The sequence below is a fragment of the Sitodiplosis mosellana genome, unplaced genomic scaffold (genome assembly GCF_009176505.1).
Source record: "Sitodiplosis mosellana isolate CC-2019 unplaced genomic scaffold, AAFC_SMos_1.0 Smas_scaffold_1, whole genome shotgun sequence".
In the NCBI taxonomy this organism is placed as follows: Eukaryota; Metazoa; Arthropoda; class Insecta; order Diptera; family Cecidomyiidae; genus Sitodiplosis; species Sitodiplosis mosellana.
In genome coordinates this window covers 1,978,441-1,992,446 of record NW_022595244.1, presented here as the reverse complement: position 1 = coordinate 1,992,446, position 14,006 = coordinate 1,978,441, and the positions used below count along the sequence as shown (strand labels likewise).

At 36.3% G+C, this 14,006-nt stretch overlaps 1 protein-coding gene across 2 annotated transcripts in view; it reads right to left on the bottom strand.

The window, feature by feature from the left end:
• Positions 1 to 14,006, bottom strand: part of LOC129571156 (protein eva-1) — a 162,631-nt gene that overhangs the window by 38,626 nt on the left and 109,999 nt on the right. For both annotated transcript variants that reach the window (XM_055450922.1, XM_055450929.1), the window contains one exon: positions 7,393 to 7,518. In XM_055450922.1, the coding sequence (XP_055306897.1) occupies positions 7,393 to 7,518 (126 nt within the window). The remainder of the gene's footprint in view (positions 1 to 7,392; positions 7,519 to 14,006) is intronic.

The following is a 14,006-nucleotide window of genomic DNA, read 5'->3' as shown; positions in this document are numbered from 1 at the left end:
GTTCCACGGACTGTTGAAAAGCGCTGAAAAGGAGTTTTCGGTTTTAGTTTCGGTTAGATTCGTCTGGGTTTGCTGGATTTCTACCATTATCGTGGCAAACCGAACCATCGTGATTTTAGCCAACGAAATACGTGTGAGCGGTTTTTCTTTTAAAATTAAACATTTGCACTGTGACTAATTATTACCGATTTCAACATCGTTACACCATGTGATCTCTGATGCTTTGGCCCCATTTTTGGCATCATCACCAAGCGGGCACATGTGAGTGTATTTTCGAATGGATTTTAATTAAAAAACAATTTTCAGCTTAATTATCTACATAAACACCATCTCATTTGGCATTCCTTTGGTCGTTGTGTTGTGGTATAGTCCGTAGCAATTTCATTAGCTCTACCTGTGGCTACCTAACAAAATGCTCTGTGCAGAACGAACGTTGCAATTTTTTTGTCATGTATGTTCATTGTTTGATGCTCTTGAGTCATTTCGGGCGAATGCTCGGGATGAAAAGATTATCGCATGATATTTTAATCAGGGAATGTCTGCACGTAGATTTATTCAAATAAATTAAAAATATCGAATAAATTTATCCGATATTGTTCATGCGTTGCGTTGTTGTAACGCATCTGCAGTACAAAAGTCATATTCTCTTCCGGATTTGCCAACTCAAACACTTCCAGAACACATTGGACCAGGTCGGGTCCACCTGCTCCACAAGTTTCACTTCCAGCTCAGGCAATATTTCATATGTTTTTACTAGTTTTGTTTTCAGCTTATATTTAAAAATGGCGTTTATAAAATATAGGCTGAGCTGGAAGTGAAACTAGTGGAGCAGGTGGACCCGACCTGGTCTAATGTATTCTGGAAGTGAAGTCCTCCAGTACGCTAAACTAGTAAAACACTAAATCGCATTATTTTCGCCGAATTCCGCTACTACCAAATTTGAGTTGGAAAATCCGGAAGAGAATATGAACTTTGTACTGCAGATGCGTTACAACAACGCAACGCATGAACAATATCGGATAAATTTATTTGATATTTTTAATTTATTTGAATAAATCTATGTGCAGACATTCCCTGATTTTAATATTGCAACGGATACTGGATAATAGGATATGGAGCATACACACACATCGTCAAAATCCAAGAAATACAAACAGGAATTTCATTGTTTCTGAAGTGTGAATATCGTTTGACTTGTGGTTAGGTCATTTTGTTTATCATGTTCTTCAGAATAACTAGCGTGTGTTGCACTTCGGCTCGTGGCAATATTCTGATCATCATAATAAACCTAAAATAATAGCCAAACATAAATCCGTAAATGGGAGACACTTGAATGTACATGATCTGACCATACAAAATTGGCATGAATATACAAGCATCCACTCAAATTGTTTAATAGGAAACTACCTTTATTTTGAAGTATGTATGCAAAATGAGAAATCTTTTGTTTTGATGATTAGAATTTTGCATTGAGAATCGATATTTGAAAGGAATGTCTTGCAAATATCTTGAATAATGGACATCAACAGTAATTGAACGAACGCAGAATATATTCCCATTGTATGCGATTGTGTATACAATTTGAGAATTGACGTGAAATTGTGATGTTTTAAGCTAGTAAATTCCTTATGATATCCGATTTGTTGGCCGACCATTTTGCAATCGGAAATCATTGAAACGTTGATACCATTGTTTAATTAATATGTGTTTCTAGGCAACTGATTTGAACCATACATTTGTTGTTTGTTTCATTCAAAAATATACGGAAAATCTCCAGCCAATGAATTACGGATGGGGAAAATGAAAAACACGAAAGAAAAGGCAAAAAAGCGCAGCACCAATAGACGAAGCTCAATTGATCCGTATAAATATTAAACAGAAAAACGTAGTACATTGTAATTGAACGCATCATCAAAGGCTTCAATCATTCATCAATCATTCGCATTGCTGAGCTCTCGTTCACGGAAGTGGCATTTTCATTTTGAAATTCAAATCGATTACATTGAAGAAAAAGCCGAATACGAAAACAAATGAACCGGTGCGATGAACAGTTGGCTTCAGAATATTTTTGTTTTAAAGGACAACATAATTTGTTTTCATATAGAGTTGTTATTCTGAACTTTGTATAAAAAAAAATTCTGTTGCATTTTAAAAGAAAAAATACTCTGAAGCCAACTGTTCATTTCACCGGTCCAAATATTTGCATTCGATTTTTTTTCTTCTCTCGCTCATAGCAGCTATAGCTTAAGGCTTTAGAACAGCGAATTGAACCGAGATGTTCTTTTATATAGTAGTCAACATTGGTTGATTTGTCATTCTTCATGTGAAGCCAAAATACGAATTTTCCAATGAACAAAGGGGCGGAATGTTAATTCCAATGATCCAGCTTCCGAAACACACACACATCGATTCGGCGATTATACAATACATCATACAACTGTTTGTACTTTGTATTTTTGCATCGGAGAATGAGTTAATTACAAACCAAACTTGGGATTAGAGAGCACGACGCATTGAAATGTGGAAATTCAAAAGAGAATCGAACGACAATAAGTGCACCATTTAACACATTGACAACGGCAAACAAAATGTGTAGTACTTCCATTGAATTGAAAGATAGCGGTTTCATTCAAACAGCATTCCTTTTGTATCAATGATTTAGAAAACAGCAACTACACTGCGTATTGTTTGCACAATCACAACCGCATAGTACATACACGATCACTGGAGACTATTTTTCCCTATTGTTTTACACTTTTATTTGGTTTTGGAATTGCAATAACTGGTTCATTAAGTGAGAAAGAGGAAAAGAGGGAGAGAGAGGGGCGTAGAGCCATAGAGAGCAACAATGTAGAATGTGAATGTTTCTGAAATGACAAGTATCAAGCAATGGATCCAGTATTCATAATAACCGTAAACGATAGCTATTGTCATATTCAAAACGTCACTCATGCTCGTATTCATTCGTTGAGAGTTTAAATATGACCTAAATGTCATTCACTGGGTATGAATTGTCACAAAGAAGTCAGCCCTCTCGTCTTTTGCTCGTGCAGCAGCGCATGTGAGCTGCTGAACACGTAACAACGTAGAACTCTCACTCTCCCTCTGTGTATGTGTCCCGTTGTTTCGCTTCATCATCAGTTTTTCATTTATGATTGAAACAAAACCACATATTTCGTACATGATGCGCATTGTACACGTTGTATTCGTTGAAAAAGTCAACAAATTCATGTCAAAAGAGGAAAATCCACTCACGGATCTATCTCTCGCTCTCTTTTCAAGCACATTCTTTTGAAATTGGAACGCGTGAACGCTGAGTGCAAGGCAACGTAATTGGAGCAAATGAAATTGTATTATGTATGAGTATTACGGATGTGTTGCGAGTTCATTGCATTGACCGAAAAATATTGTTAAAACACTTTGCTCCGGAGAAAAAATCGAGCAAAAAAGAGAGTAGCAAACGTACGGGAGAGAAAGAAAAGTGTACGGTGACAAGGACCGAAAGATTTTCCAATGTATTGCTAGTGAAAGTGTGGCGAATTGTTGAAGGATAGTACTAGATTTTTGGTTGACACACAAACACACAAAGATGCTTCTTACTTTTTTATTCTTGGGTGCCTTGAGAATGGAATGAATTCATGAAAAGCAAATAATTACACCAGAATGCGATTTAAGCCAATGGCAAACGATGACAATGTGAAGATTAAGCCACCGAAAATAATGTGCGGGGATTTAAGTGAAAAACGAAACGATTCCGGGAAAATTCTACTGCAAAGCGTTTTTTTTTTTAAATTTAGCACTTTGAATGCGCGCAGCAGCATCAAGCACACATAATTTAACGAGAACAATGTCGAAGCTGCGAGCTGATTAAATTGAATCTTCTTGAACTACAACTCCCAATCGTTCCCAGCACTCGACAAAATTTATTCGCGCTAGTGAGTGAACCGCTCTTTGGCAGCAACGAAAATTGAGATGGAAGATATCAAAGAACATGGCAAACAATAAGTGATGATAAGCAACATGACATGAAGGAATCAAGCGAAGCAGCCAACATCAACAGTGACAAAATGCACGCAAAGAAGGAGGAGAAGAAGAGAGACCGGGAGACACCGAGAGCAATAGGACAACACACATACTAAATGTGTGCGAGACACAAGTCACAAAAAATGATCACTTTACGAGTCACACATAAAACACAATGGAACATAAATCTTTAATTTTAAGACGACACACTCACACACACGCACCAACCCAAAACACTGACAATCAATTCACATCGTACATGGCATATATATCGTTACAATGAACATATTTGGCATTTAGTGAGAGACACATCGACTCGATGCGATATGGATGGAACGTGCTGGATTTTCAGGTTGCGTCTCTCTGTGTGTATAGCTGTCGGGTTTATTTTTCGTTGTTCTTCTTGTGCTTGTCGTTCGATGTACGCTCGTCTTGGTGTTTACTCATGTTAATGTTCTTGGCTGGTGCATGCAACTCTCGAACCGACCAGTAGACACGGAAAAAAACAACGGGCGAGCGAGCGAACAAGCAAACGAGCAATCGGCGGCGGCGACAACCGGGAGAGAAAAAAAAAAATTGTGCAAGATGCTTATACCCAGTAGATCAGCAATGCAATTTCGACACACATACATAGCAACAGAAAGGCGATTCAATCTCCAGGGAACCGAATTGGTTGCATTTACGTCGTTTGCTAGCAAACGATGTTCAGATTTTTTTCCCTTTTCAATCTACTACCGAATGGAGTGAGAAAGTGCTGGCATATGAGCACACGAATCGAGTATCTTTTCCTTTTCTCTGCTCAGATTCTTTTTTATTAAAGCGTCAAAAGTGTTGCATCGCAAAAAGGGGAGAAAGAAAGGATGTATCTCGAGAGCAAGGAATTTCAACATTTTAATACACGCTGCAAAATTTAATAACCTTGTGCTTTATTCGAACGAAGCTCGCTCCTTCTCTTGCTCTCTTTGGAGAATCGGTTAATTTAACTACAAATTTTCATCTGATTCAATTTGCGTTAATATTTCCACGCGACGGCACGTGGCGCTATCACTGATACTTTATTGTTGTCTTCTTCTTCTTTTTGTCGTGTCATATAATTTTCGCAGAACATCAAAAGGCTTTGCGACCTCCTTGGCGAACTCAGTAGTTCCGTCCGCGTTTATTGATAAGTTCATAATGTTATCCAACATAACTTTCAAGCACAGTGACTTTTCTATAAAAAAAAAAATAAAACAATTGGTGGGTTGGGAGTATGCTCTCTCTCTTTCTGATGCAAAAAAAAACAGCACCAGCGCAACTTAAATGTTTTATGTAAATTTAATTAAAAATAATCACAATTAAATCGGTCTAGACGGGTTTTTGTTGTTCTTTTGCATTTACCACCCGAAAATTCCTATTAGATCAAGTGGCTTTTTCACTTTGTGTGTGTCGCGCTGATTCAAAAGCATTTTCGGCTATGAAAATATTTACTTGATGCCAATGAAAATGGCACATGTAATCTGGACGGAAAATTGTCGGCTGAAAATTCATTCCGTTTGTTCATGAAACGCATCTTAATTTTATTAAATTACAACTGGCATCCATTCTGAGATTTCTACTGTTTGTCGCCGTCGCACAACCACGCCATCGCTCATAGTGTTGCCAACTGTGACAGTGTATTCATTTCATATTCAAATCGTTTCGGCATTCGAATTGAAGTCAACATTCCTTGCATATAAATAATGAATTGCGTAAATTGGCAGCGGCGGCGACGGTGGAGGCCAAAATCCATATGAAAATGCTGTAATAGTAATAATTCAAGGGCGACCGCATTATCTCGGAAGATGTGATAAAATTATTGTGGTAACACCCATATGAGCTGAACCGTTATATATATCATCAGCAAATGATGTTATGAGTAAATGAGCTGTGCATGGGGCCTCATAATAAGACATTAAAAATGAGCATAGATTTCGATGCGAATATGATACTCTTTTGCCATCCATGTCTATTTATAGTCTATATGAAATGATGCGGCCATTGACAGTGCACAGATTTTCGATTGCCTTTGTCATTTAGATTATGAAATGAACCGTGCAAAAGCTACATCATTTATTTTAATATCGAAATATGTTTTTTTTTTCGGGTGAAAATATGCAAACTCAGCAAATTCTTAATAGACATAATATTTCCACGTACATGGAATAACTCCTTTTTTTCGTTAAAAAAAGGGTCCGTTAAAAAGGTTCACATGCCCAATTAACATTTTGCAAATGGATGCAAACACTCACATTTCACATTCAATGAAGCTTCATCAAATTTGAAATTATTATTAATTGTTGGCTTTGGCCAAATGAAACATAGAGAAGGAAAAAGGGAAAGACAGGGAGAGAGAGAGAAATTCCGCGTAATATGATTTAATGAGGGATTGAAGTGGAAGCATGTTTTCATTAGTAAATCAGTAAGTCATATTTACCGATTCATTCATTGGGCCACTTTGATAGAATTTATTCCAATTATAAACACACAAAATAGAAGTATTATACTGAATAATTGATGAGTCAAGCATGGCTTAGTTAACACAGCATGGCTTAGTTAATGTTATTACGTCCAATTAGTTACAGTGAAGGGCTCTCAAATGTGCTTGTCAATCGAAAAATATGGGAAATTGGCTCGAAATAAGTGTTTGTTTCCGCTTTTCATTTGGGTTTAATTTGGTGCCGTAATTGATATGCGTGGGGAATGGATTATATTGCATCGAATTTTCGCAACAAGCGACACAACATCTTAACACACGGTTTTAACAGGATTCTACATTTTCGATTTATTTATCCGACTTGCGGCAAATGTAGTTAATTTGTTTACTTTTTGAGTAACAGACACGCTCAACTTTTTATTTCAGAAAATGCCAACTTTTTCCGTGTAAATTATCAGTTCATCACTTTTGATTTATGCGCCTGATGCCGCATTAAAAGTGTGAGAAAAAAACGCTTAAGCTGATTATATAGAGCTTTGAAAACTTGCATTATGGCACATTTTACCGTCTCAAGTAGCTCGTATTTTAGTTGAAGAATTTTTTCTATTTTTTTCTTCCACAAAGATTTGCTCCCTTACTCGATCTGCTATGATAAGTTTGGTGTTCGTTTCAATTTTTTTTCTGTCACCCAACTTTGAGTTGACGAAAACTTTTTCACAGCCACATTGTGAGCGCACACCGCGCAAATACACTTCAACTTTGCCAAAACAGTTAGGAAATACAAATATAGTGTGTTGTCCAAAAACACCCTGGAGATAACTCAAATGAACCTAACCACACCAAACAAAAAATGTGATGAGACTTTTTTTCCGTAGAAAAAAATCGAAATGTATCTAAAAAAAAAACAATCCAGTTACCTTTGAGTGTGTTACCATATTGGGCGATTTCGATTGATATGCTCGTGCCACGTGGACAACTCAGTGCGATGTATTCGGCATCGCAGCCAGCCTTTTGATATGTCCTCAATGTGCCAGCCAGCAACGCTGTAAATAAATAAAAACAACATATTTTTAGAAATATTTCTTCCGTCGAAAAGTATCAAATTACAAGATCCACTCAACAAATTAATTTCAATAGAGTATCTCATTTTGGTTTTCACCAACTCGACGAACGTAACGATGGTTTTTGTTACAAATAAACGGCGAATTTTTCTTTCATGTCGTTGTCAATGCGATCTTTTATATCACAAAAGAAAGAATACCATTCATTTTGCGTCGCTGAATCGAATAGCATCAAAGCAAATGAAATATGTTGCGTTCACTAGAAGCTACTTATACTTTGAATCTATCTTTAATTAACCATTTGATTGAATCATTATGGTTTTATTGATTTTTCGTTATCTACGTTCGGGTGGTTCGTCGATCAAGGGCGAATGTGCCAACGAAAATGATTTCAAATTCGCAAATCGAAACTCATTTCCGATTTTAATGATTCAATAAGTTTTATTAAGTGGTCATTTTGTTTTCAAATGACTTTGCCTTTTTTCGCTTCGTAAATTTTCTCGATTCGGAGTTTGATTCTTGGTTGGTGTGTGTGTGGTTTTTCCTCCTTCTTTTTCGCTATATTTACAATTTGTAACTTGATCCGGTACGAGTTCAAAGGATTTTCCACCGTTGAAGATTAACTATCCCTCAATATGGAATGTTGTTATCTTTTTATCCTGCGGTTATTTTATTACATTTTTGCCATGCACAAAACCCATAAAAATGGCTGGGGACTTATTACATCTCGACGGAAACTTTCAATTCAACTTCTAGCTTGGAAGCTTTCTGTGAGCAAATTGCTTTGCTGTTCGATGGGAAAAAGGAATAGAAAAAGGCAACGACGATAGCAGCGGCGGAGGCAAACCGACCAAGCAACTTGTGATATTTGAAAAGTTTGCAGTGTTCTAGGTTTCAGTGAATGGTCGCCAGAGAGATTCAATGCATATTATAAGACGAGAGAACAGTAGGGAAAAAAACAAAGCACAAGTACAAATCAAGACTTTAATAGTTTTTCCTATAGCTCTTTCTTTTCTCGTTTTATCGTATGTGTTTGTGTTTGTGTGTGTGATTGAAATGAGGAGCGTAAAATGACTGAAACCGATGCGAAAAAGGTATTTTCTCACATTTATTACTTTTCCAAGTCGATCCAATTTATATGTTTACGGGCATGTCGCATATATATAGTAAAAACAGTGGCATCGTTGGGTTACCGGCATTTGGCTTGTTGGTTTCTTCTAGTTAGCATAATATGCTAATACCAAACGGAGAATATGCCATTGAAAATGTTCTCAACGGCATCACCGCCTGGATCGCGTTACGCAACAAACACCAACCAATGACAACAAGCTCATCTTCATTCGGGCAAATATAAACATACAATAAAAACCCGAAGCAATATCATTCCATTTTGCGTTTTGCAGTCGAAGCGGTGCACACATTGTGTGGAGACAATTTTGGTCGTTGGCTGCCATTGTTGTCGGCGGATGCTTTTGATTTTTCGAAAATCGAATACCACACAAACCAAATTCGAATCGACAGTAAAATGCTTTATTGAGATGAAAGTGCTCTTGACGGTTCTGGTATCAACGTTCAATTGAAACGACGCATCGAAATCTAGTTGATGAAAAAGATTTACGTTCTTTTTCTCCATTCGATTTAAAATAAAAATTTAATTCAAACTTCCAAATGAAGAAGAATCCAAATCGGAGGGAAAAAAATAGATAAATCAAAGTGCAAAGTATATTGCAGTAAACGATAAAGAGACGAATAAAAACGTCAATGATAGAAAAAGATCGAATGCTGTACCTAGTCGTAATGGCCATCACCGTTGATGGTCCCCGCAGCACAAGTTCGGGTGAACGACAAATAAACGACTTCAATCATTCACTGTTCCGTTCACTTCATCCAAAATGCGAACACCGAGCAAACACTTTCTGAAACTTAAATGCTCTCGATGTAATTGTACTGGTTAATTTTTAATTTTCCAATTACCCGCAAATTCTTCATTAATTTTTATATCAGTTCTCTCGAGGCGAGCACTTGCTTAGAGACAAAAAAATACTTGCAAAATTGTCGTCACCCAACTTAGCAAGTGCTTTTGTAGAAGAATCAGGCAAATTCCACCAAAGAAAAAAAAAGAACAGCAACAATGCAGTCTATTTTGTGGTATGCAAGAATCCGTTGTGGGTTTTTTTTATAAATGAATTCTATTAAAAGGGTTATTCATACACTTTTCTTTTCGTTGTTCGTTTTGAGATTTATGGAAAAAGATTTATGTGCTAATGTTGAATGGTTTGCAGTATTTTTTTTTTTGCATTAAGCAAAACCACCGCCGTCGACGTCGAGGCATTGGACGTTCGGTGAAAAATGCTCTCTTTTCGATTTACATACATTTTGTATGGAAGAATATAGCCAATCGTATCGATTGAATTGCGTGCCGACCACAACCGTTCTTCGTCTTTCTTTCCTAGCCCCGGCTCCATTTTCATTCGGAATTTGTTTCAAGGATTATTTGTTTCCTTGTGCATATGTATGTGCGTCTAAAAATGGTCCAAAAGAGACTCTTAATAAAATTAAAAATCGTGAATCGTTCGGTTATTTGCCTCCCGCACTTAAATAATTCAGCGCGATGTTTTATATTGCGGTAAAGGGTATTTTTCGACTATGCTAAAAGAAAATGTGTTGCCAATCGATAAGAAAACAAATAAATTTAAATAAACCGTCTTCACAATGGGTCCACGTGAATATTCCCACGGTGTCATCCCTTCTTTTTCTTTCAATCGGCCCACACAAGCAAGGAGGTAGAGAATTACCGAGGCACTTTAGGAGATTTTCGATCGAAAACTTTTGTTTCCACTCTCTTCGAAATGAATCCGAAAAAAAACTTGAAGCGCAAATATAGAGCGCTTTTAGATTACACAGAATTAAAACAAACTTAATCCTCTTGACAGTGAACATCTCTTCTGGTCGTTTTTCTCTCTCTTCTGCGCACTGCGTGTATAGTTCTGTAACCATGCATTAAAAACGATTAAATTGTTAATCTGCAGCATTTTCTTTTCACACATCACAGCAAAAATTTCATCGCCGTTTTACTCTTCTCTCTCTCTCGCCGCCACAGTAATAAGTATAATTCGCATGTATTTCGTGGCGGAAGTAAAATGTGAGAAAATAGCAGATCGTCTCATAAATCAGACGTGTAATTTTCATTAACGAGCTGTGAATTTTGTGCAATCGTTTTTTTCCCACTCTTCAACCGGATACGCATGAAAAAAAACGCATTCTGCATGCGCAAGTAATTAAAATATGAATGTAACTCCCGTGCAAATAGTGCAAAGCTCATAAATTATTTCTGGATGCGCTCAGTACAACTTTTTTTCCCTGCAAATTGAATTTCATTAGTGCTCACGCTTTATTATCAGTCGTAATCAGATTCAACGCCATCCATGGGAAGCGAGAAGTGTGAAAATCTCTCACACAATTGTAATTGTTGTTGGTGTTGCAATTTTTTTTCTTTCGCATCGCACATTGTACTAATTTACATCGAGAAGAAAATCACAAATCCTATTTTTATAACAAGCGCTTTTGCAAAATGTTAATCTTTTGCATCCATGCACACTCGCCGTGTGTAAATCAGTGATAAATGGAAATGAAGATTTTCAAACAGTTTATTGTTTAACAGCATTTATTTTCATGTTGAATGCCATGGAATTCAGTTTTAATATTCATTGTTTGTTTACTTTTTTCAATTGTGTGTGTTGTGCTCTCTCATTCAATTCGTATGCGTTTTTTTTCTCCATTGGAAAGATCAAAAGACCGCATTTCACATGAAAACAATTTTCCAACCTGTGCAATGCGTGCTATAAAAAAACCGCCGAGCCATGTACCAACAAAGCATCATACAATCATTGAATTTATTTCACGATCACCAAAGATAAAAGCAATTCCATTTCTGTTGTTTTTTTCTCTCTCCTTCAATTCAATGGCTGCGGTTGTATTATCTGCGTACACTATTTTCATGGTTACAATTTTTGTTATTCCTTTTTGTGTGTCATTCAACGAAAAAGAGCTCGCAAATCAACAAACTGAGTGAGCGGATGAACAAAATAAAAACGAACGGATATTGTATGGCGAGATTGAGAGTGTATATTCAAAGAGATAAACAATGGTTTAACTAGGTCTCTGTGCACTTTTATTATTCGCCTCCCAAAATACCACTTCGGCTGCTGTGTGTTATGTGCATTCTTTGTTTGTGCCGCGCTTAATTTATATTTACAGTTATATTTTTCACGTTCGTTGTGTGTATGATTTTCATCCGGTTCATAAAATTATGGTGTAGAATGAAGAAGAAAAAAACAGTTGAATATTGTAATTTTGTTGTTGAACAAAAAAATGAAAACCACAACAACCTGACCGTTGTTACTCCAAATTCTGTTATGAATATTTTTTTGAATTCATTGTTCATTGCTTCTCAAAATGTTGAAAGGCCCATTCAATGCAAGTGCATCCAAAAGAGTAATAATTGCCCGAAAGCATTTGGCAATTACGTTTTTTTGCTAAAAAAGTTAATAAAATGTTTTTTCTCCCTGTAGTAAATCAATTTTGCATTAACAGGAGGAAGCATTGTTTCACAAATTATTATACACGCGAATGAAAATACACCATTCATACATAATTTCACGGAAATTTGTATCACCATAAAACGATTGTTTTTTCTCGCTGGCAAAGAAAAATTAATTAAATTTACGGTTTTTGCGATGGATTCAATTGAACAATTAGTGTTTTCCATTTTGTACACAGATGAAATTCAACACGATCGCTTGAAAAATGGGTGCGTCGTTTTTATTGAATCGTTCTAGCGCATTGCATGGATTCTTCGAATGCATGTAGTGCATGGAATTGGTGTACTGTGCATGTAGTGCGTGGATTGCCCGAACGCATGCAGAAATCGAACCGAAGGAGAAAAAAGTCTGTTTCCACTTAAATCGATCCTTTTATCTGCCGATTACATTTGATTAATTGCGAAAACCATTTAATATGAGTCATTTTTCCTTGTGGCATTTGGACCAATGGCCTGTAAACAAGGAAATTTATTTAAGCCCATTTTTCATTATGTCAATACACATTTTAAAAAAATTAATACACGAAATGTGTCATGATCGTTTTAAAGCGGGATGCGAGCACATTCGGTGTGGGCATCTTGTCAGCATGAGCACATAGCGAGATACATTAATCAGGTTAAATAGATCGATTTATAAAAAAAACTCTACACTTTTTTCACATTTATTCGCGACTTTTATTCTGACAGTTCGAAAAAAAAAATTCTCCACAAAAAAATGAAACAGAGAGGAAGCAGTTTCATTACGAATGCAACCAAAAAGAAACTATTGGCTCCATTGGCATATGTATTAATGTTTAAAAGTCTCTTTTGATATGTATATTAATTATCCTGAACAAAACAACGATTTGTGATACTAATAAATTGCCAACCAGTTTTTATCCGGAAAACAAGTGGATTTTTCACACAGTTTCAAATGTGGCGATAATATTGTGCTTTTGTGTTGAACAGCCATCAAATGGATTTGGATTAAATATGCATTCGCATGCTTTTTGTGTGGTGTGAACAATCAGAAAAACGATATTGTTTGAATGATTGTAATTGTAAATGGATTTGGCTTTATTTGGAAATGACTACAAGTGGTTCAAACAATTCATTAAAACTAGTTTACATTCCACAAATTCCAACTGATACCAAAAAGCTCTGATTAAAATGCGAACATATCAAATCTCCTTCTGCACACAATAGACGTTAATCTCTTTCGTTAAATGCATTTGTTAACCCATTCCACGAATGCCATATGTTTTGGTTTGCACAAAGTGTTTAGTGTTGTTTGATCATATTTAATCTTTAAAACTGCTTTGAATTGTTCAAACAAGCGGTACACTCTGCTCACTCACTCTCTGGTTCTCAGCACTGGAATTGTTTAATTTAGTGGATTTCGTTGGCAGAATAAAAATGAATTTCATGAGTTTCGATATGGTTCAATATTCAGTGTTATGTCCAAAATGCAATTGAATAAATTCCCTATGCAAAGCGTGACTCGAATCTTTTTCATAACTTCACTTCGTAATGTATTAGATCTTCCGTTCGTTTTATTTTCCCGTTTTCATTCGCAAATTTACTGCAATTTTTTTCGGAATTTTGCTTTATTCTTTTTTTCGCTCACATTTGAATTTTACGTCCTCGAGCTATGTACGAAAAAACTGTTTTTTTCGTATTGATTCCATGTATCTCGTTCGATATTCCATGGAAGAGCCCATACAACGAGCCGAAGCACACTGAACACAGAATATAGAACACCCGCAATATGTGTGCTTGTTATCTCTATGTCTTTCGCATATTTTGCGTACACACAATGATGTACATTGTAAACTATGGTATGCTGCAGTATTTCACATTTTTGTACACACAAACACACACACACACACAC